General features: G+C 34.0%; 2 protein-coding genes across 2 annotated transcripts; both read left to right on the top strand.

The window, feature by feature from the left end:
• Positions 1–3,977: 3,977 nt before the first annotated feature.
• On the top strand, positions 3,978–5,814 carry LOC113717418 (flavonol sulfotransferase-like). The gene has a single exon (XM_027242257.2). The coding sequence runs from the start codon at positions 4,410–4,412 to the stop codon at positions 5,469–5,471; it is 1,062 nt and encodes a 353-aa protein (XP_027098058.1). The 5' UTR covers positions 3,978–4,409; the 3' UTR covers positions 5,472–5,814.
• An 11,970-nt stretch (positions 5,815–17,784) lies between these two features.
• Positions 17,785–18,222, top strand: LOC113715823 (flavonol 4'-sulfotransferase-like). The gene has a single exon (XM_027240125.1). It carries the CDS (start codon positions 17,785–17,787, stop codon positions 18,220–18,222), a length of 438 nt encoding a protein of 145 aa, XP_027095926.1.
• Positions 18,223–23,851: the final 5,629 nt, after the last annotated feature.

The raw sequence follows: 23,851 nt of genomic DNA, 5'->3' as shown, positions 1-23,851 counted from the left end.
TAGAAATACTGTTCCTTTTCTTCTCCTTCTCTCTTCCTTCTCTTTGAAAAAAACTCTTTAACTAAAACTTCCTTCAACTCTCCCATAGAAAAGATTAGATTTTTCTGATCTTTTCTCATGGGAGGAGCCCTCTCTATAGTTTTTTTTTATTTGTGTGAATAAAATCTCTCTTAAGATTTTCTAGTGCTTCCCTCCTTAGGATTGTCTATGCGAGTATTCTTCTCTCCTAAATTTTTTAGTGAGAGTTTTATTCTCTCTTAGGGATTCTTAGTGAGAGTTTTTTATAATCTTTTCATTTATCTTTTATTAGATTTGAGTTTTTTCCAGATTTTGATTATCAGATTTGAAATTTTTTGGATCTATTTAGCAGATCTCACCATAATATCTGGGCTTGAAGCACTTAATCAGCAAATCTGCGCGAGTGGAAGCATGCACAGATGTTTGTGGAGTTACAATTTTTTTATCTTATTTTTTAAATTTGGAGCTTTACAATATAATTTTTATTGTTCTTCAGATTTGGAATATCCTTTCTTCAGATATGTTTTTTGATATCTGTATATGTTTGATGATGCAATTTCTGTCATTAGTGTACATTTTAATGAAATTATGATATTTTATCAAAAAAAAAAACCTTAAAGTAGATTCAATTCTTTTGATGTAGATTACAAATCAAAACAATGTGACTTTATCCACCAATATTCCAACTATAAAATAAAGTTGTCCTTCCTTTAATTAGAGCTTGTCTGGATGTCGTTGTTTGTCACCCTCATTTGATTCCACCAACTTGGCCAATGCAATAGACATTATATAAATCATCAACCGCTATTATTTGATAGGCGTATTGCTATTTCTACCCCTTGATGGTTTCTGCTAGCCACATGATTCCGCCACATTAGCCCCAATTTTTTTTTTTCTTTTTTTCCAAATAATCAGTAGTCAGTGATGTTTAGGGCTGTTCATATACACCTCAGATTAATCTACGTGCTTAATTCATCAAGCCTTGCCATATTGGTATGATCAATTATATAACATGCTTCAATTTAGATTAGCAAAAGGAACTTATCTTTGCATAATATGCATTGCAATCATTCATGACCTGAATGTGAATGATTCGAATTATTCATCCCAAGTCTTTTTTGTGAATCATTTCTAGGGAGTGCCAAAAGATATTTGACTAGAAATATTCTTGTCGTTACTTTCACTCATATTCGACAAAAAAGTCGATTCTAGTTCCAAGTATGTGCATTATTTTTTTACTTTACTCCTTGCGAGCTGAGCAATTCCCTAACACAATTAGCCAACAATTTAAAAGGTACATGAAAGAAAATTATTTCACACGAGATGGTGGGTGGCGAATCCAATAAAATAAAATTTCTTACTCAACAAAAATACAAATTTATAAGTAGCAGTGAGTAAGGTCGTATTTATAGGGATTAGTGAATTTATTTTCTTCACAAAATCAGGAATTAAGAGGGAAGTTTTGAGAAACTACACCACACAATAATATAAAAGAAATTAATAATGAAAAATGAAGTAAAACTAAATCAATGAAAACAATCCTTCTAGCCAAAGGAGTAATTTCACCTTTTGATTTAATCAATTGATTGTCGATGCAAAAATCAATTTATATATTCACAAATAAATTGGTTATGATAGTCAATAAGGTCTGATTCTTTGCCTTTCTTTACTTTCTCGATAATTGAAACAAACTCTTTAATTACTTCTCTTGCCAACAGACAATTGTAAACAAGCTTTTAGCATTTAATCTACCGACAACATTAAGGTTAGAAAAGTCATGGATTCTAACCAACAAACTCATGATTTTGTTCATTTAGATTGGATTGTACATTTTCCCGACACAAAACCAACTATGCCAATTGTTACAAATATTAAAATTATCAAACAATTATGGAATTGACATTTTAATTGGCATTAGATCATCTAGTTAATTAAATATCGAACCATTGATATTAAACAACATAACCATGAGCAGTTAATTTAGGAAATATAAAAATATTCATGAATCTACAAAATAGTAAGAATAAATTCTTTCTCACAATTTTTTCTGAACCAAAGCATTAATTATCCTTCAACTAGAAACCAGTTAAGAAAAATAAAAATAGAGCTAGAGTTTTTGTTCTCGAGAAGAGAGAGAAAGTAGATAAGATAGTTGTTGAAGAAGTTTTATAAAAAACATAAGAACATGTTTAAAACTCCTAAACATTATACTTCACATAAACAGAATCAATCGTGGCCTCCATGATTCTTCAAGAGATAAACCTCTCATAACCCTTGAAATTTCCTTACCAAATGTGCCACGTTCTTTTTCAACAAATCTTCTGAAATTTTCTCTTTTAAACTTAGTTTAATCATGAATCCTGAATTCAACACAAAAAAAAAAATTATGAGAAGAATCAGTGAATTAGCATCTTGCCAAAATTAAGAACCCTAAATTCAACACAAAAGACAAAGTATGAGAAGGATCAGTGAATTAGCATAATAATTTTCCAAAATTAAGAAAAGAAAAGTCCAAAGAAAACACCTATTAAATTCACTATCAGGAGAAGAGGACAGTCTTCCAGTCGTCTTAAAATTTCCTGAATATTGAAAACAACCACTGAGAATGCAGTAACATTTAGCAGCTGGACGAGCCAGCAGTTTATCTCTAAAGCCAAAAGAAATTAATATTATCATGTGACAGAAGCAAGCATGTGCAATTTATATTCTGTTTCTTCAAAGTTCCAAAACTATTAAAATTGTCTCCTACTGGTTATATTATCCCTTTGGCCAAACGCCCTTTCATATGCAACACTTGTTTTAGGCATTTCACTGTTCTCAACTTCGTGATTTGACCATCTCTTTTTCATTAGTCTAATTTGTCTCAACTTTTTTGTGCACGTCATGTTGATATCACCTTTCTCCGTACCTATCAACTAGGAGCACTAAATATTTTTCTAGAATGTTAACAAAACATGCTAGAAGGCCAGTCGTCACCATGGTATATTTCTTTTTAGCAAGACTAATAGATTTCTCAAGTACACACAAGAGAGGGGGGTGGGGTGAGGCGTGGAGGTGGGGGTGGGTGAGGGGACTAAAAGGGAATAAGTTTGTTTGGATTGTAAGTTATTTGGAATATTTTTATTATAGCATTTTTTGTGATGTGATGTATGTGAGATAAAAAGATAATTGAAAAGATAAAAAAGTGTATTGAAAATTGTAATGATAATGTAAGTAAATAAAATTTGAGAAATAATGCTCAATCCAAACAAATAGCTGTAAGGAAGCACCAAAACTGGCCATGAAAACACTCTATATGGTACTGGTTTAAGAAGAGGGCAGAGTGCATTTATAAAGTTGGAGAGGAGAGCCACGAGGGATTTCAGGCACAAAAAACCCTATCGGAAAGCATCAATAAGCGCAATGGAAGTATGTTGTATACACTGAACTCTAATCCCTTATGTGCCATCAAGCCATCTTGTTCGTAACTGGTATAGGTAATAATTAATGTCAGAAACTCAAACTTTGTCCTTGTCTTTTCACCTTTATTTCTTGCCTCAAAATAATATGAACCATGGTCCTGCGTCCATTTTCTTTGCTTTTAGCCTTACATATTCCAGCAAAACTTTCTGAACTTTAGTGCAATCTTTCTTTTGACATACAATAATTAGGCAACCATGTGAAAGTTTTTGGACTCCGTAGCACTGTTTGAGGTCAAGGTTGAAAGGAAAACACTAATGATTGTTATTGAGCAGTGTTGGGGAGATGTGATGGTCCTGCTTTACTGCAATACCACATTTTGATTTTGGATGGACAAAATTTATGAATATTGGCCGTCATATTTAACATGTGCCCTGGATATCTGTCTATGAAAAATTTGAGCTAAATATTCCCACTTGTTCTTTTCTCCTAAACAATCCCTACCTATGACTTTTGAGCTTTGGATCCATTTGTCAAGTTCTATAGTGAATTGCGCTGTTTACGATGCCATTGAAATAATTGCCCATGGATGACTCACATCAGCCATGTCTATATTGTTTCCTGCCATTTCAGCTCTCAAGCAGAAATGTTCCTGCTGGCCACGTGATTGCCTTGCCGGCTAGTGCATATTGATAATGTAGATTTGCTGTTCTAGCGATCTATTTGCTTCCATCAAATTTTGTTGTTATCTTTACTGAGATTCCATCACACGTTCTTATGCAGGAGAGGGATGCTAGTATTTTCTTCTCTTGTAAGGTCCATTTCTCTGTCACCCTCTCTTTTATTGCGGTCCTCCTAGTCAAATTCGCAAGAATGATTGAATTTTGAGCCTGCCAGCTTGCACATGTACTAATCCAACTATCTTATTTACAATAATCTCGTATCATAAATATAGTGTCTACCAGCCTCCAGATTTCAAGTCCCAATTCCTCATGGCAATCCCTTCATTGACCCAAAACTCTTCTTCCTACATTGAAGGCGGTGATGAACAAACATTGTTTAACAAAGAAAAAGAAGATGGCAGTGATCAAATTCTCTCTGTGCTCCCTAGAGAAAGAGGGTGGTTAAGTGAGCACATTCACTTGTACCAAGGTTTTTGGTATTCCACGGGAGTTCTCAAGGGACTCCTAATTCTCCAGAAACATTTTTGGGCAAAACCAAGTGACATCCTCTTGGCCACATATCCAAAATCGGGAACAACCTGGCTAAAGGCACTCCTTTTCACCATAACAAATCGTACATGTATCAGTCATCCCAATCAAAATCCTTTGCTAACGGCAAACCCTCATGAACTGGTTCCCATGCTGGAATCATATGCCGCCGCGAATCCTGTAAACCCAAAGCCACCCAATTCTCTCATGCACACTCACATTCCTTACACCTCTTTACCAGAATCGACAAAATCTTCAGGCTGCCATATTGTCTATGTTTATCGAGACCCGAAGGATGTGTTAGTGTCATGTTGGCACTTTGTAAACATGCTGAAACCTGAAGCAGTGCCACGAATTTCATTAGCAGAGGCATTTGAAAAGTTCTCTAAGGGTGTTTCACCATATGGACCATACTGGAATCATGTGTTGGGGTATTGGAAAGCAAGTATAGAATGGCCTGAAAGAGTATTCTTTATTAGATATGAAGACTTGAAGAAAGAGCCTTGTTTCCATACAAAGAGATTAGCAGAATTCTTGGGGATGCCTTTCACAACGGACAAAGAAGGTGAAAGCCTGGTAAGTAAAGTGGTAGAGTTCTGTAGTTTTAAGAATCTGAGCAATCTCGATGTGAATAAAACAGGATCACACTCAGGGTTCGGGTTTCCGGTCATAGAAAACAAGATCTTTTTCAGGGAAGGTCGGGTTGGTGATTCCCAAAACTATCTTGAAAGAGAAATGATGGATCATTTGGATCAAGTTACTGAAGAAAAATTTAAGAAATTTCATTTGAAGACATTTTCTCAGGAGGATGATGAGAAGTCAGAGGTACCTATTGCCCTGTGATTTTAGAAAGGGAAAACTGTGCATGCACGTGATTGTCCAGTGCCACTATCTCCTGTTGCAGCTACTGGAACGCGAGAAGGTGGTTGTGGAACGTGAAAATCATTTCCAATTAGGATAAGAGCAGAGCTGTTGACAAAATAAATCAAGTGAGAAGAACCTATTTATTTATTTACTAGTTTTATTGATGCAGGTTTTTAGCAGCTGTGTTATTTAGGAGTTTGTGTTGTATTTAATAATTTCTTATGCAAGTGATTTTTTATTTTTCAAGTCTCACTAAGTTGGATTTTTTTTAAGAAAGTCCAAAAACATTGGTAAGATTTTATTATGGTGTGATTTTGTTCCATTATGTGAGATTTCAATAATAGTACGTATTATTTATTTTCATCTCTTTTTCATAAATATTTTGAGTGATTATTTTATCTCTTCAGTATGCATTAATTATTACTAAAACCCGAAATTTTGATTATACAATTAGTATCAAAGCCAAACTACGAGTTTAGTTCTAAGCGTTTCCATTGTTAGAAAATTAAGGCACATGGTTTGCCAAAAAAATATTTAGTTGATTGAGTTAGGCATGAGGTTGGTCCTGAAATATGTAGTTGGTAAAGAATTCGACCATAAGATTGATCTAGGAATCATCAAATTGCTATAGATGTCATGACAGAAATTAGAGAAGAATTGGTTGTCAGATTGAAGTATTTGATTGGTTAATTATCAAGAAAAACCAAGAAAACTAGACAGAAGAGAAAAAAAAAATTATTTAGGCATATGAATTGTTAAATAACAGCTGAAGTTTTTAAAAATTTGGTTGATGATGAAAAGTTTTCTATATCGGCTCCTATAAGCACAAATAGACATACATATTTTAGTTAAATTTTAAAGGTGAAAAAAATATGTGGAGTCAATTGATAATGTGAAGTTTATTTTACTAATTATGGTAGTGGAATTTTTGAATTATTTGGAGGTGATAATTTTGGCAAGAAAGCAATCTATGATTTTCTATGTTTTGGCACTTATATTGATGGTAAATATGGTGACTTTGAAGATGATTGAAAACTTTGATCAAGAAAAAATTGCTAAGAAAGAAATTATTTACGAAATACAAAGTTGATAAAATAAACCAAGTCTGGAAGAACCCATTTATTTATTTACTAGATTTATTGGAGTAAGGTTTTTAGTAGTTATGTTATTTAGGAGTTTGTGTTTTATTTGGTAATTTCTTATGCAAGTGATTTTTTATTTTACATGTCTCAATAAGTTATAAATAGGACATTAGTTGAGGTATTTTCTTAAGAGAATCCAAAAGGGTTGATAAGGTTTTATTGTCGTGTGATTTTCTCGCATTGTTTGAGATTTTAATAATAGCGTGTACTGTTTATTTTCTTTTCTTCCACCTAAATATTTTGAGTGATTATTTTATCCCTTCAAATCTAAAATCCTGAATGTACTAATTATTATTAGAACCCTAAATTTAGGTTCTACAAAAGCTATTAGCAAACTATAAAGAGATTTGAAGTGTCAAAAACTTGCTCATCAAGGTGTCAGGTGTTTGAGTTTATTTTCAAGAGTATCAAGGGTATTGGTCAATGATCTGAATGATTTTAGTAAAAGAGTATTCTAAACGAACATGTGTCAATTTGTATTATCCTGTCATCTCATCTCCCTTTCTCCATCGATCGTTGTCCTTAATCAAAACAATAGACTCAAATGCTTTGATGAGTAGCATATGAACTGAAACAAACAGTATCTAGCAGGGTTAATTGCAACATGCACCCTAATTTTTACCACCTAAACTATGATTTTTAGCGTCCTAAACAAGAAGGGTGGATAAGGCATTTCAGAATCCAGAGTTATCGGAGAAACTTGAACCAGTCCCTTCTTCCCCCCGATGATACTTCTAGCATGGTTTCGGTGTACTAATTACAATATCACCTTGTCATTGTTCCTTCTAGGAAACAAGGTTGTATTCCTTTTTTGGTTGAGGCAGATATTTTGAGATGGGATTATGATTCAAAGAGGTTCCAGATACACCTTTTGTTATTTCATTGATGAGGAAAAATAAAATGTTTTGAAAATGGCATGGCTGTCTACAGAATTAGAGAGAACATTGGGAGCAAATTAACTTTTTGGCTTCTAGGACAGCTACAGAAAAGAAAGTCGAATTATAACATTGTTTTGTGTTTCTAATTTTTGTATTATAATTATATATAAGTTTTGCTATACTAAGTGCTAACTTTTGTATAATATATGTTTATAATTATAACATAATATACAACTAACTTAATAAAATTTATTATTGTATTGTTATATAATATAATTATTAGTTAGATTTATTATTATATAATATAAATTTTATATTAAACACACATATATAGAACATACGAATTTGAAATCGAAATAGGTATTCAATTTTTGATTTGAGAAAATTCACTACTAAATTCGAACCAAATTCATATAGTTCGAAAACGAAAAACTCGATTTCTATTCCATTTTCTGATTTATCGATTTCAAAAATTTTGATTTCAATTTAAATTCGATTCGATAAATCGAAACTTTACGATGTTGCACACTGGTATAGGTAATAATTAATGTTTCAGAGACGCAAACTTTTTCCCTGTCTTTTCACCTTCATCTCTTGCCTCAGTGCTCCAATGAAAATAATATGGACCGTGGTCCCGAGTCCATTTTCTTTGCTTTTGGCCTTAAATATTGCAGTACAAGTGTACAACTCTCCGAAATTTAGCGCAATCTTTCTTTTGATATACTAGTAGGGGTGGGTTGTGCCACGCACAGCTAGTTTTCATTGGGATGTACTCATTGGTCGTAAACAATTTGGGAATCCGAGATGCAGAATAATGAGCTGGAAGGTACAAAAATAAAGCATTAAACGTTCATCCAAAGAAGCATATTACAAAGCCAACAAATAATTGAATAACTAAATAAAAGAGCAATGCAGGCAAGAGTTCACCAAGCAATAGGAAAAGGAGATGCTGCACACTTTGTGTTCCTTGTTTAATGGAAAGAGAAAAATGCAGTTTTAATCCCCGAATTTTGGATAAAAATAAATTTGGTACCCAAACTTTCAATATTTGAGCACATTTAGTACTCTTACTGATTTTTTTTCCAAATTGCTAGTTGAAAGAGTCGCATAATAATCATATGTTAGGCAAATATTGTATAAAAAAATATCACAAAAACGTAAAATATCTTTCTGCCACTAAGGTGAAGATGAAATACAACAAAAGAAGGAGAAAAGGAATAAGACGAGTAGAGTTGGGTAAGTGATTAAAGTTTTTAAAATATCTTTCTTGGTACTTAGTATCAGAATGATATTTTACATTTCATTGGCATTTTTTTTATGCCATAGTTGTCGGACATGCGACTATCACATGATTCTTTCTAGTAACATTTTGGAAAAAAATTGTCAAGGGTAATAAATGTGCTCAAATATTAAAAGTTTGGGTATCAGATTTGTTTTTGTCCAAAATTTGGGGATTAAAATTACTTATGTGTCAAAATTTGGGTACCAAAACTATATTTTTCTCTTTATGGAAATGACCAACAAGGAAGCTATGAGAATAGACAAAATGAATAAAAGCTTTTGAGCTTTAATCGGCTTCGTCAAATGTAGCCCTCTTGTTTACTGTTATAAAAAATTTCGTCTAAAAAACTAGTCAATGGTGGTAAGTAAACCACTCTATTGATTCATGGTCCAATCTAATGGTGAATATATGATAAAAGTACAAAAAATAATTGATCAAGTGGTTGAAATTTATACAAAGAACAACCTAACTCTTAGCAAATAGTAAACATCCAATCATAGCAGGTCATTGAAGGAAGTAAAATAGTGACCTATGACTTGTATAGATTGTTTGAGCGATCTAATGGTTACAAAAGGAAAGTAATTAACCAATGCAAATCCAGTAGCCCAAAGTTAAGCAAGATATCAAAATTATTTTAAAAAAGTGAAAAATCTCAAATAAATTAAAACCTTAAAATTTGCTTTGTGATTAAATACGGATTAGCTACAAATGATAATTCTTTGACTGTTTCATTTTAATTTTATAAAATAGATTATATACATCTTCCCTAGCACACACTTGTAGTCTTATTGCAAAAAATCATTTTTTCATATTCCTTTTTAAATATCAATTAGAGATATGATTTATACATCTTAATATTTTTTCCCACACTATAAAAATATAAGTTTTAACATATTTTCCAATAAATCCTAGACAAATAAAAACCTAAGAAATTACTTTCTAAACACATAAGGCTCGTAACTGGCATATTTGTTTTTATTTTTGTGCCATCAATTAAATCATCTCTTATGAAAAATTTATCAATTTTTCATATCTCTTCCTGCCACTAATCCAAGGAATAAGGAGAGTGTCTATAAAATTAAATAAAGGCGATGCACTTATATATGCTTTGTAAATAATTAACCTAGCATTTGAAACCCTTCTCATGATGTTTATACTCTCATTAGAAAAAAAAATATCAATTTTGGTATTTATTTTCCCTTAAAGTATAAATAATTTAAAAATCTATAAAAAGAATAAATAAGGTTGCATTCTTAATATTAACCTTGCATTTTAACGCTCAGGTAAGGACAAAAATATTAACTTTGCATTTGAATGCTCAGGTAAGTACAAAGCATCTAGGTAGAGAATCTAATGACTTAGAATAATTATTTCCCAACTTTATTTTCACAAGAAAATGATCAGTTTTTCAATAGATTAAATTCGCTCATATTTAGCATTGTCATCATTTAAAAATTATTGGCAACTTAAGCATGCTAATTTCAAAACTCTAGCTTCAAAATAGAGTTTTAACATCTACAAGAGTACAAGGAAGAAAAGAGCAGGGACAAAAAATTATTAGAAGTACGAAGAATTTTTTGTCAGTATTGTAGAGTAGGCAATTAAATAGCAAGAAAAATAGTAAAATAGTCAAAGCTACAGAAGTAAAGCTAAAATTGAATCACAAGCACAATACATACAAATTATTAAATATAATTCAACAATCAAATTTGACAATCAAAATTAAGGTTCAAATTATTAGTTAATAAAAGCTTTGCTAAAAGAAGAGCACAAGCATTTGAACTCAACAAATAGCCCTATAGATTCCCAATAAGAAGTGTAAAGGACCAATATCAAGTTACTCTTCTGTTACTTATTTCTCCAATTAGCAGCAAAAATAAAACAAAATATTTTTGAATAACTTAACAGCTAAAAAGGTCCAAGAAATACCTATTATTCAATTGATGGTAGAAAGATTTGTTTGAATTTGTTGCCTCCTACAATAACAACAAAAATTCATTTAGATACTTACAAAATAAATGAAAAAGCATAAATCAAATATTCTTTTTGATGAAGAGAAGAAAAATTAAAAGAAATAGGTTAGCTATTCTTCTTTGCAGCAAGGGTCAAAGACGTAGAAGTTAAAAATTTTTAGACACAGAGACTATCTCTCAGCAGTGAAGAAAAATACTTTCCTAGAATTTCTAGTTTTTAGAAATATAGGAAAAAGTCTTAAGAGTTTGGGATTATCAAGCCACCAAAAGAGAAGCAAAAAGCAATTAGGTTATGCTACACTCAGTTTTCATAAAATAGGAAAAAATGGAAAAGATCCTTAAGTTAGCATAAGTTTTGAAACTTACCAATGAATTCAATGCAGAGAAGAAGAAGAATCTGGACAGCAAGTTGAGTGACAATGTTGAACTGCTTAGATTGCTCTAAAATCCATCAAATGGCCAACATTTGATTCAAAATAAATCTAATTTATTAGTTTTAGATATCAATAGAAACATGAATGAAGCGATTCTTTTGTTTAAAAAACCTTCTCAAAAGATCCAAAAAACACCATCTAGATTTATTGTTGCATTTGCAATCAACCTAAGAACTAATTATCCCAAGTTTCAGACAGACATTTCGGGTCCGTTTGGTTGGAAGTAAAATGTTTTCCTTGGGAAAATATTTTCCGTGGAAGTAATTTTTTGGGAAAATCATTTCCCTTTCATCATTTTCAAGTGTTTGGTTAGCCTATTGAAAATATTTTCTTATTTCATTTTTCTGGTGTTTGTTTAACTTTTGAAATATTTTCACTTTTATCTCTATCTTTACTTTCTACACATTATAACCACATACTTCTTCCCATGCAAAATAAAAAAAATTTATCTCATTGTTTAACTTTAAAAAAATCTCGGAGAAATCTATATATGAATAAAAAATATCTCCTTAAACAATAAACAAATTGATGGTCATTTAGTGTTAAATATCAATCACATGCAATGTTGATTGTGATATATATCTTGCACTTTCACTGCTGAAATTTTCTCTAGAAAAGAATGTCCCTATTATACATGATTAATTACTAGCATAGGATGAACATGATGAGGTCTTTTTTTGATTTTGAACATACTAGGGGGAGGGTTGGGTTAGGTGGTATAGGGGGAGGCAGTGTAAGCAAGAGGTTTTGGGTTCAAGTCCTCCTGCTTGTACAAAAAAAAAAAAATACTACAAGATGTTTTCAGTAAGTTTGTAACATACTATAGGCGGGATTCATGCATTTCAGAAAACAACTTCAGTAAGTTTGGAAGGAAGTTGTTTTCCATAAGATGAGTGAAAATATTTTACATAGGAAAATGTTTTCAGTAACTTTTGTGCAACCAAATACGGGAAATTAGAAAAATATTTTCCTAGAAAACATTTTTACCCGAAACAAACGGACCCTTCATCAAACGCTTGATAGCCATGCCTATGAGATTTCACATATTCAACCCTTTTCTTATTAGTCTTATAAACTGAAGGCAGTGTCATAATAAAATCATGTTTTGAGATAATGAAGCAAATATAAAATAAGCAATCATTGTAAGGGATCAAAAAATACTTGAGATAAGTGATAAGAAAGCATCAAAACATGGAGTAGTAATACTTGAAGTGGAATTGAATTTGTACGAGAATTTCAGAAGAACAAACTAAGCTACAGTTGGACTAATAAATGAAAAAAAAAAACGAGAGTTTGTTTGGATAGGAGTTTATTTGGATGATTTATTTAAGATAATTACTATAATATTTTTTGTGATGTGATGTATGTGAGATGAAAAGGTGATTGGAAAGATAAAAAAGTAATTGAAATTTGTGAAGTAAATTATTTTACTTGAAATTATCTCAATCCAAACAAACCCATATTGACAATTAAAAGTAAAGCTCGAATCCAAACAAACAATGAACTTTGACAATTAAAAGTAAAGCTTGAATTTGTTTGTCAATGCCAGCCGAAGAAGAAGAGCACAACCATGGCTGCAAACTCAGTTGCAGTTCTGGAATAATATATACTCCAAAATGCCATCTGAGTTGCCTCGCCAAAATACAGCTTAAATCCAGTTAGTATCAAGCCTGAAACACAACTCATGACAACAATATTGTATCATCACAACCGAAAATGAGAATAAAATAAATTCACCTATTTCTTATCTTCATCTGTTGTGAAAATCCAACCAAAAAAATCAACACTATAGTCCAACAAAATTTAGATTCATTAAACCCTAGTAAGGAAATAAAAAGAAGAAAAAATAAATGTTCAAACCAAAAAGGAAATAACAAAAAATTGTACTTCCATATGAAATTGCACATATCGAATCATGAGGGGGAAAAAAAAGCCAAAACCAGAATGAACGAAGGTTAAAGCGAGAATGTGATTAGAGAAAAAGACGTGCAAATACAGATAAAAGGCAAGGGAAAAAATTTTCCTGGAAATCAGGACATTAGATGCGATTAAAAGGTCAAGATGAGATGAAAGTATGCCCATCAAAGATCGAAGTCTTCGAAGACATCCAGCCAAAGAAGCAAAACGCGAAAAAACAGGGATGAGATGGCTAGTCTCCTGACTTGGCATAGGCTGTGCACGGCTACACATTGAATTCTACCAAAAAAAGTTGCCAAAACGATAACATGAAGTTGATGGGCCCTTTTCCCATTTTCTTTGAAAGCAGGCAGACCGACCCATATGTCAAAGTTTGTAGCCCGAGCTCCCAGATCAAAAAGCTTTCACCTTTCATAGTGCCATGTGGCAGCAGCTGAAGTAGCTACAGTAACAATCAACTAGATAGATAATAATTAGGCAACCGTGTAAACGTTTTTGGACTCCGTAACACTGTTTGAGGTCAAAGGTTGAAAGGAGAATCCTAATGATTTTTACTGAGCAGTGATGGGGAGATGTGATGGTCCTGCTTTACTGCAATACCACATTTTGATTTTGGATGGACAAAATTTATGACTATGGACCGTCATATTTAACATGTGCGCTACATATCTGTGAATGAATACTTTGAGCTAAATATTCCCACTTCTTTCCTCCCAAACAATCCCGAACCTTTGTGACTTTTGAGCTCTGGATCCACGGTTTGGCATCTGAACCTTTGTGAGTGCTGGTTAAAGTGGCATTGGAGTGAGCTACTTATAAGAGGCACAAATGAAATGATATTAATAGTTTTAGCGCTATTTCCAGTTCCCATCATTCAAACAGGTTCTGAGAAAAGGGCTCCCAAGTAGGTGTTTTGCTACTTTGAAAGAGCCAATCATGGTTTACTCTAGTAGCAATAAGGAATTTTACTGGGTTGAGAATATGAATCTTTAGACAATATGATCAAGGTGGTCTTATGCCCCCGGGTACTTTCGCATCATTTGAGCACTAAAATTGTTAAGTTTTCATATCACATAACTAACCGCTGGAGAAAAATCCTGAGAAAAACTCTTATCGATCCTGTCCACATGCAAATATTGAGGAAAGGAAGACAGATGAGACTTGAATAACCATTTCCATCACACGTTTTATGTGGGAGAGTGATACTAGTATTTTCTTCTCTTCTGAGGTCCATTTCTGCTTGCTTAAATTCTCTGTTGCACTTTCTCTTTTACTGTGGTCCTGACCAAATTCAAAGGAGTGATCGAATTTTGAGCACGCCAGCTTGCAGGCGTACTAATGCAACTATTTTACTAACACGCACTACAATAATCTGGTGTTAGGAGAATAGAGTCTACCAGCCTCCAGCTTTTAGGTTCCAATTCCTCATGGCAATCCCTTCATTAAACTCATCTCCCTGCATTGCAGGTGGTGATGCACCAAAATTGTTTAATGAAGAAAAAGAAGATGACAGTGACAAAATCCTCCAAAGGTATTTGCATATGGTCTCTGTGCTTCCTAGGGAAAGAGGTTGGTTAAGTGAGCACATTCACTTGTACCAAGGTTTTTGGTATTCCACAGGAGTTCTCAAGGGACTCCTAATTCTCCAGAAACATTTTCGGGCACAACCAAGTGACATTCTCCTGGCCACATATCCAAAATCGGGAACAACCTGGTTAAAGGCACTTCTTTTCACCATAACAAATCGTACATGTATCAGTCATCCCGATCAAAATCCTTTGCTAACGGCAAACCCTCATGAATTGGTTCCCATGCTGGAATCATATGCCGCAGCGAATCCTGTCAACCCAAAGCCACCCAATTCTCTCATTGAAGAAAATTAAACCAAACTATTTTAGTATCAGTTTCCTAATACGTTTTATTTGTTTAGTTTCCATCAGGGGTGGATTTAAGGTGGGGGCATGGGCCCCCACTGTCCCCCTTAAATTCCTATAATACTTATATAATTTTGATATAATTTTAAGTGTGCCCCTAAAGTTTTCTTAAAAAGGATGTGAAAAAATTACTTAATTTTTAAATTAGTTCATAAACTAAAATTCTAAAAAGATGCGTGAAGCACAAATTTCATTTGAAATAAACTAAAAAAAAAAGTCTTTTCTTTTCAACTAGCAAGTACCAATCATATCATTCACTTTCTTTGAGCCCCACTCCCCAATTTTCCTTCCCTCCTTTGGTCCCCCATTTTTCCCCCACAACCGAGAGCCACTACCTTCCACAACTAAGCAGTTAGGTACTCTTTTTCTTAATCAATTCATCCAATCATATCATTCACTTCCTTTGTCCTCACTTCCCAATTTCCCTTTCCTCCACTGGTCCCCCGTTTTCCCTCCACAACCGAGAGCCATTCTTACTTCCACAACCAAGTTAGTTATCAAAATATAAAAATTCGTAGTGAACAATTGTTAATAGTTTAGTTTGTTTTTAAAATAAAATTATTATTACATTAATAATTTTGAATTTGTCTTTTTATGTTTTTCATGTAACATATGCATTATTTGTACTCGTTGGTGAAATTTTTTTTTTTTTTTTTTGCTTAGAAAACTAGAAAAAGAGTAAGTAAAAAATTTTTGTGTTGCTTTTGCCCCTACTAAGAATTTTTTCTGGCTCCACCACTGGTTTCCATATTAGATTAGGAAATCTTGAGTCAGTTTCCAAATAAGTTTTTGTTTATAACTGTTTTTGTTTTAGAAAAATTTAGAGTCTATAAATACTACCATTCTAGTAGGTTATTAATTGAAGCAGAGAGTTGAGTTGAGTCTAGAGATTAGACTTGAGAAAAAATCTCATAATTGAGATTTGTGAATTGTCGTGAGCGAAAGGCTACGACTTAGTATTTGTTACTATTAAGCTTTGAGTAAAATAAATTATTGAGTATTTATTCTCCTCCTCTTCCCACATACTTTTATATGTGTTAGAATTGCTTCCATTGTGTGCGCGGGGATTTTTCATGCCAACAAGTGGTAGAGCTCTAGGCTTTGATCCTGGGGCTTCTTCTTGAAATTAAAGTATGGATCCGCATTATTTACAACATTGTCTTTTTTTTTTTTATCTTTGATGGTAAAAATAATTTTGAAACTTGGAGATTGATGATGAATGATTTTTTCAAAGACATTGGAGTTTGGAATATTATCCAAAAGGGATTCACGAAACCTATAGCAGGTATAGAATTATCAAACGATGCAGTTCAACAATTAAAGAGGAATAGACAGTTGAATTACAAGGCACTCTACTATCTCAGTATCCAAGTCCAGTTACATGTAGCAAAAAAATTCATACATGTAAAGATAGCAAAGGAGGCTTGGAAATTTTTAATAAATTCCTATGGTCATGGTGGAGAAGAAATTTATGACGAGGAAGAAGAAAAAGAAATTTTTGATGAGGTAAAGAAAGAACAAATTGTAACAATTGTGGATACACATGAAGATGAAGAAATTGTGATTGAAGAAGAATTTTTGCAAGTGGTTGAGAAAGAAAGTGAAATCATTGATCAAATTAATGATGTGATTGAAGATCATGATGATAGAGAAATTATTGACTTTATCGAGGTTGATGAATTTTTGAAGAAAAAAAATTAAGTGATGGATTTGGTTGAGATCAATTGTGAAGTGGACAAATTAATTGAAAATTGTGATACTGCTAAAGTTGATGCAATTGTTAGTGTGAAAAAAGCAAAGGAAAAACATGGTGATGTTAAAAGCATTGGTAGCATCAACTATGATTTTCTAGTTTTGGGAGACTTTATTGGTGATATGAATGAATTAAATTGTGGAGTATCAAATGGACTATGGGTGAAGATGTTTAAATTTTTTGACAAGAGTGATCAAGTCAAGAAGTTGGTTGAGAAGTACAAGTTTCGTCCACTACCATGCGTGAAGATGAAATTGAAGGTCAATTGCAAGTTAGAACTCCATGTCATTTATACCGTGACTGAATTTTTCATGGAGATTCAAGCCCGTGATGGCATTGGAGATGACAACATTAAGACCTTGGTTTAAGAGAGGCAATGAAGGAAATTAAACCAAACTATTTTAGCATTAGTTTCCTAGTACGTTTTATTTGTTTAGTTTCCATATTAGATTAGGAAATCTTGAGTCAGTTTCTAAATAAATTTTGGTTTACAACTGTATTTGTTTTAGGAAGATTTAGAGTCTATAAATACTATCAGTCTAGTAAATTATTAATCGAAGAAAAGTGGAGAGTTGAGTTGAATTCAGAGATTATACTTGAGAGAAAATCTCATAATTGAGATCTGTGAATTGTCATGAGCAAAAGGCTACGACTTAATATTTGTTACTATTAAGGTTTGAGTTAAATAAATTATTGTATTTGTTCTTCTCTTCTTCCCACATATTTTTATATGTGTTGAAATTGCTTCCACTCTGTGCGCGGGGATTTTTCGTGCTAACACTCGTGCACACTCACATTCCTTACTCCTCTTTACCAGAATCTACAAAATCTTCAGGCTGCCATAGTGTTTATGTTTTTCGAGACCCAAAGGATGTGCCAGTGTCATGTTGGCACTTTGTAATCAAGCTGAAACCTGAAGCAGTACCACGAATTTCATTAGCAGAGGCATTTGAAAACTTCTCTAAGGGTGTTTCACCATATGGACCATATTGGCATCATGTGTTGGGAAGCAAGTATAGAATTGCTTGAAAGAGTATTCTTTATTAGATATGAGGACTTGAAGAAAGAGCCTTGTTTCCATACAAAGAGATTAGCAGAATTCCTGGGGCTGCCTTTCTCAACAGACAAAGAAGGTGAAAGCCTGGTAAGTAAATTGGTAGAGCTCTGTAGTTTTAAGAATCTGAGCAACCTGGATGTGAATAAAATAGGATCACACTCAGGGTTCGGGTTTCTGGTCATAGAAAACAAGATCTTTTTCAGGGAAGGTCAGATTGATGATTCCCAAAACTATCTTGAAAGTGAAATGATGGATCATTTGGATCAAGTTACTGAAGAAAGGTTTAAGAAATTTCATTTGACGGCGTTTTCCTCTGAGGATGATGAGAAGTCAGACGTGTCTATAGCCATGCAATTTTAGATGGAAAATTGTGCATGTATGTAATTGTCCAATACTGTTGTCTCCTATTGCAGCTACTGATGTTTTAGATAAGGGAACAAAAGACAAAAGCCAAAAAAAATGGAAAAATGTTGAACGTGAGAATGTCATTTTAAATTAGGATGAGAGCAAAGCTACAAGAAGAGTCAAAATGTTGCTCGTGATGTTCAAGGTGTTAGGTGTTTGAGTTTATTTCTAAGGGTATCATGGATTTTGGTCAATGATTTGAATGATATTAATGAAAGTATATCTTAAACGAACATACGTCAAATGGTATTATTCTGTTGTCTCAGATCCCCTTCTCCACCATTATCTCTAATCAAAATAACAGATTGAAACACTACCATTTTCAACAGACAAATGTTAATTTAATACTTTGAGTTGCATATTAACTGAAATAAACAGTAGCTAGTAGGGTTAATTGCAACATTCACCCAAATTTGTACCACCTAAACAATGATTTTTAGCGCCTTGAACAAGAAGGGAGGATAAGGCTGTTGGAAAAATCGGGTAATTTCTCACTCAAATGTTCAATTAGTGATTAAACCGATTCAAAAATTCCCAGAAAAAATCGTCAAAACAATCTCCTTAGACAGAATTATCATTCCAAATAAATTTTCAGGAAAGACTGGAGGGGTCACAAGCGGTCCCACTTAAAATCCAGTCTCCTAGATAGAATTTACGTGCACAGTGTATTATCATAACTAGACTCGTGTATACATAAATAATACGTACACACGAATAAGAAAATACACCCAAATGAACCGTATAAAACACTACAAATATACCTGACAAATATATTGAATACTATACTACAATAGAAAAGAAACTACTAAATAAATGCGGAATAAATAAAAGAAATAAAGAAAGAACGCACCCGAAAAATTGATAACGGAGTTTGGCCAATTTTGCCTAATCTCTGAGCACCGCTCAACCAACCCGCTCTTAATAGTTTTTGGGAGAAAAAAGAATTACAAATAATTCTTTGGTGTTGGTACATCTGGATTGGGAAGTTAGAGAGCTTATTTATAACTCTCACAAACCTTCCTATCTCATAATCCTACTGATGTGGGATAATAAATTTTACCAAAAAGTCTACAATTGTGGCCGTTGAAAAAAAATCAACAAATCTTCACCTTGGCATAATTTCTAATCCCACCAAAAAATACAAACCTTCTCCCTTAAACAAATAACAAATAGGGTTTGTGGTGCTTCCAAATTTGCGCCGTTAGACGCCAACTCAAATGTGCAGGATATTGACCAAGTCTAAACAATGTTCAAATTTGGACCTTGTAACCACCTTGGTCAGCATATCTGCAGGATTCTCTGTAGTCCGAATCTTCTGAAGAAAAATCTCCTCTTCTTCGAGAATTTTCCGTACGAAGTGATAGCGAACATCAATGTGCTTTGTTCTTGTGTGCAAGACCTGGTTCTTTGCTAAGTAAATAGCACTCTGACTGTCACAAAACACGTCATTGTATTTTTGACCAATTCCCAAGTCTTCAAATAGTCCTTGAAACCAAATTGCCTCCTTCATAGCTTCTGTAATTGCCATATACTCTGCCTCCGTTGTAGATAAAACCACCGTTGACTACAAAGTAAACTTCTAACTAACTGACGCCTTAGCAAACGTGAACAAGTAGCTAGTCGTAGAACGTCGCTTATCCAAGTCACTTGTATAGTCAGAATCACAATATCCAACTATACATTGACTAAGTGATTCATCCTGCTCAAAATATAATCCAACATTTACAGTATCTTGGATATACCGTAGAATCTATTTCATAGTTTTCCAATGACCCTTATTCGGATAATGCATAAACCTGCTTACCACACCAATTGCTTGTAAAATGTCAGGTCTAGTACATACCATTGAATACGTCAAGCTACCAACTGCATTAGCATACGGGACTTTTGCCTTGTATACCCGTTTTTCATTCGTCTTTAGAGATAATAGGCTACTAAGTTTCAAATGAGGAGCAAGCAGAGTACTTACAGATTTTGAATCTCCATTCATACCAAAACGTTGTAGTACCTTATTCAAATACTGCTTCTGTGTCAGACAAAACTTGCCTCTCGTTCTATTCCTGCTTATCTCCATGCCGAAAATCTTTTTAGCTTCTCCCAAATTCTTCATCTCGAACTCCTTACTCAACTGAATCTTCATTTTGTCAATTTCAACTTGGCTCTTTGACGCTATCAGCATATCATCAACGTACAAGAGTAAGTCGATATAGGAATCATCTCGTAGCTTGCGCAAATACACACAGTAATTGTATTTGCTTCTTGTGTACTTCTGACCCATTATAAACTGGTCAAATCGTTTGTACCATTGCCTTTATCTCGGTGATTGTTTCAATCCGTACAACGATTTGCTCAACTTACAAACCCAATCCTCTTTACCAGCAACTTTAAATCCATCTGGCTGAGACATATAGATTTTCTCCTTCAAGTCACCGTGAAGGAATGCTATTTTCACATCAAGTTGAGCTAACTCCAAATTTAACTGTGCTACGAAGGCCAACAAAATTCTAATAGAGAAATGTTTAACAATTGGAGAAAATACCTCATTATAATCAACTCCCTCTTTTTGAGCGTAACCTTTAGCCACCAATCTTGTCTTGTAGCGAACATCATTCTTGTCAGGAAATCTTTTTTTCTTTGCAAATATCCACTTGCATAATTTCCTTATTGTCCTTCGGTAGTTGCGTCAACTTCTACGTCTTATTCTTCTGAAGAGATTGTATCTTTTCTTCCAAAGCATCTTTCCATTTACCATTTTTTGTACTTCGAACTGTTTCAGAAAAAGTGGATGGAACATCATCAACAACTGGAAGTGCATAGGCCACCATGTCAGCAAAACGAGCAGGTTTTTGAATTTATCGTTTTGACCTATTGACGGCAATTGATTCTTGTTGCTGTTGAGGTTTTTGGGTTGAAACCTCTTCCTCATCTGACTCCTCTTCTACCATGGGAGAGTCACTGATGGTGCTATTTGTTGGGCTCACTATTTGCTCAAACTCCACCTGTTTCGGCATACACTCCACCTGTTCCATCTTGTGTTACCTTATTCAACATGGTAGTTTCATCAAAGGTAACATCCCTGCTAATAATAGTCTTCTTTGCTTTTAGACACCACAAACGGTATCCTTTAACTCCAACATTAAAGCCCATAAAGAGAGCCTTCTTTGCACGTGGATCCAACTTTGATTTATTGTAGAACCAAAAATATGCAAAGAATCATAATCTATTGCAGATTTTCCAGAACATACCTCTAATGGAGTCTTGCCACTTATTGCAGATGATGGCAAGCGATTGACGAGATGTTAAGTGTATGTCACAGCCTCAGCCCAAAATTTTCTGTATAACCCAGCATTAGACAGCATGCAACGTACTTTCTCCACTAGTGTCTTGTTCATACGCGCTCTGACACCCCATTTCTGCTATGGTGTTCTTCTAACTGTGAAATGCCGAACTATGCCACACTGTTGGCATATCTTCTGGAAGGGATCATTCTTGTATTCTCCACCGTTGTCTGTTCGGAGAATCTTGATCTTTCTTCCCGTCTGGTTTTCAGCCTGACCTTTCCATTTAAGAAAATTTCCTGGCACTTCATCCTTGTTCTTCATAGTAAACACTCAAACTCTTCTGAAAAATCAACAACAAAAGTGACAAAATAGTACCTGTCACCAAGGGATGGAGTCTTGGCAGGTCCCCACATATCTGAGTGCACATAATCCAAAATACCCTTGATATTATGGATGCCAGTGCCAAATTTCATTCTTCTTTGTTTTCCCAGAATACAATGCTCACAAAATTCTAATTTGCAAGCTTTCGTACTTTTCAACAATCTTTGCTTGGCAAGATTTTGCAAATATTTTTCACCAGCATGTCCCAATCGCATGTGCCACAACTTTGTTGCCTCCGCATCTTTCTTGCTACTGGAAGATGTTACTACTGCTGCTGTCCTAACAACTGTATTACCTTGGTAGTAATATAGCTTATTTTTCCTCACACCTTTTAACATCACAAGTGCTCCTGAAGTTGCTTTAAGAATTCCATTTCGCATCTTCACTTCCAGGCCTTTTGACTCCAAAAGCTTCAAGGAGATGAGATTTCTCTTCAAATTCAGTACGTACCAAACATCCTTCATGATTCTGGTGGATCCATCATGATTACGCAGTTTGATTGAACCTATCCCAACTGTTTTACATGGATTATTATTTCCCATGTAAACAATTCACCATCAAGTTCTTCAAATTCAAAGAACCACTCCCGCATGGGAGACATATGGTAGGTATAACTTAAATCCAAAATCCACTCATCTGGATGGGATGTTGAAGGTGATACAGCCAAAGAGAAATCTGATTTCGCATCTCTTTTGCACTCTGCAACACTTACGTCTTGTGGAACTTTTCCTTTCTTCTTCAACTTTGGACAGTCTTTCTTCCAGTGTCCTTTCTCACAACAGAAAGCATACTCATCTTTAGCAACTCTGCTTTTCGATTTGGACCTTCCTCTTCTCCTCTTTGATTGGCTTTGTTGATGACCTCTTACCACTAATACTTCATCTGCTGTAACTCCTTTATTTTTTATTTTATCCTACTTTCTCAATTCATGACTATATAAAGCAAAATATACAGCATCTAAAGACACATTCTCCTTCCTATGAAGTAACGTAATCTCCAAATGTTCAAATCCATCAGGAAAGGATGATAACAACATCAAAGCCAAATCTTCATTTTTAAATTTCATATCTAAATGTAACAGGTCTGCTATTAACTGATTAAACATAGTGATATGTTCATTCACAGTAGTACCTGATTGGTAATCGAATTGGAATAATCTTTTCTTCATTAGGAGTTTATTCTGACCATTCTTCTTCAAAAATTTCTCCTCCAATGCCCTTCACAACTTCCATGCATAAGTTTCATTTTTGAAAGCATACTTTTGCTCTCTGGACAAACACGATCGAATAGTTCCGCATGCCAACCGATTTATGGTACTCCACTCCTTCTCTTCTATGTCATCTGGTTTCTTTTCTTCAATGGCAATATCAAGGCTCTGTTCGAAAAGGGAGTCTTGCCCTGTTCGAAAAGGGAGTCTATGACCTCACATTGCCACATACCGAAATGGCCAGTATCGTCAAATATCTCCACCACCAGCTTCGAACTTGACATTGGAGTTCTCGACCATGTGGACGAGGAAGCCGATACCCCAGATGTAATTCTTGATGTGGAATCGTTTGATGCCATTACAGACTCAAATGATAGTATTCAATATATAATAAATTATAAACAAGCCAAAGGACGAACCTTCGACTCTGATATCACTTGTTGGGAAAATCAGGTAATTTCTCACTCAAATATTCAATTAGTGATTAAACTGATTCAGTAATTCTCAGAATAGATCGTCAAAACAATCTCCTTAGATAGAATTACCATTCCAAGTAAATTTTTAGAAAAGACTGGAGGGGTCACAAGCGGTCCTACTTAAAATCCAGTCTCCTAGATAGAATTTACGTGCACGGTGTATTATCATAACTAGACTCGTGTATACATAAATAATACGTACACACAAATAAGAAAATATACCCAAATAAACCGTATAA

This window comes from Coffea arabica, chromosome 11c (assembly GCF_036785885.1).
Source record: "Coffea arabica cultivar ET-39 chromosome 11c, Coffea Arabica ET-39 HiFi, whole genome shotgun sequence".
Classification (NCBI taxonomy): Eukaryota; Viridiplantae; Streptophyta; class Magnoliopsida; order Gentianales; family Rubiaceae; genus Coffea; species Coffea arabica.
Note: the sequence above shows the minus strand (reverse complement) of the source record. Positions and strands in the feature narration are given on the sequence as shown.

Bases quoted from the DNA above. Each gene is read 5' to 3' on its own strand.
- LOC113717418 (XM_027242257.2), top strand. From the start codon at position 4,410: ATGGCAATCCCTTCATTGACCCAAAACTCTTCTTCCTACATTGAAGGC.
- LOC113715823 (XM_027240125.1), top strand. From the start codon at position 17,785: ATGGACCATATTGGCATCATGTGTTGGGAAGCAAGTATAGAATTGCTT.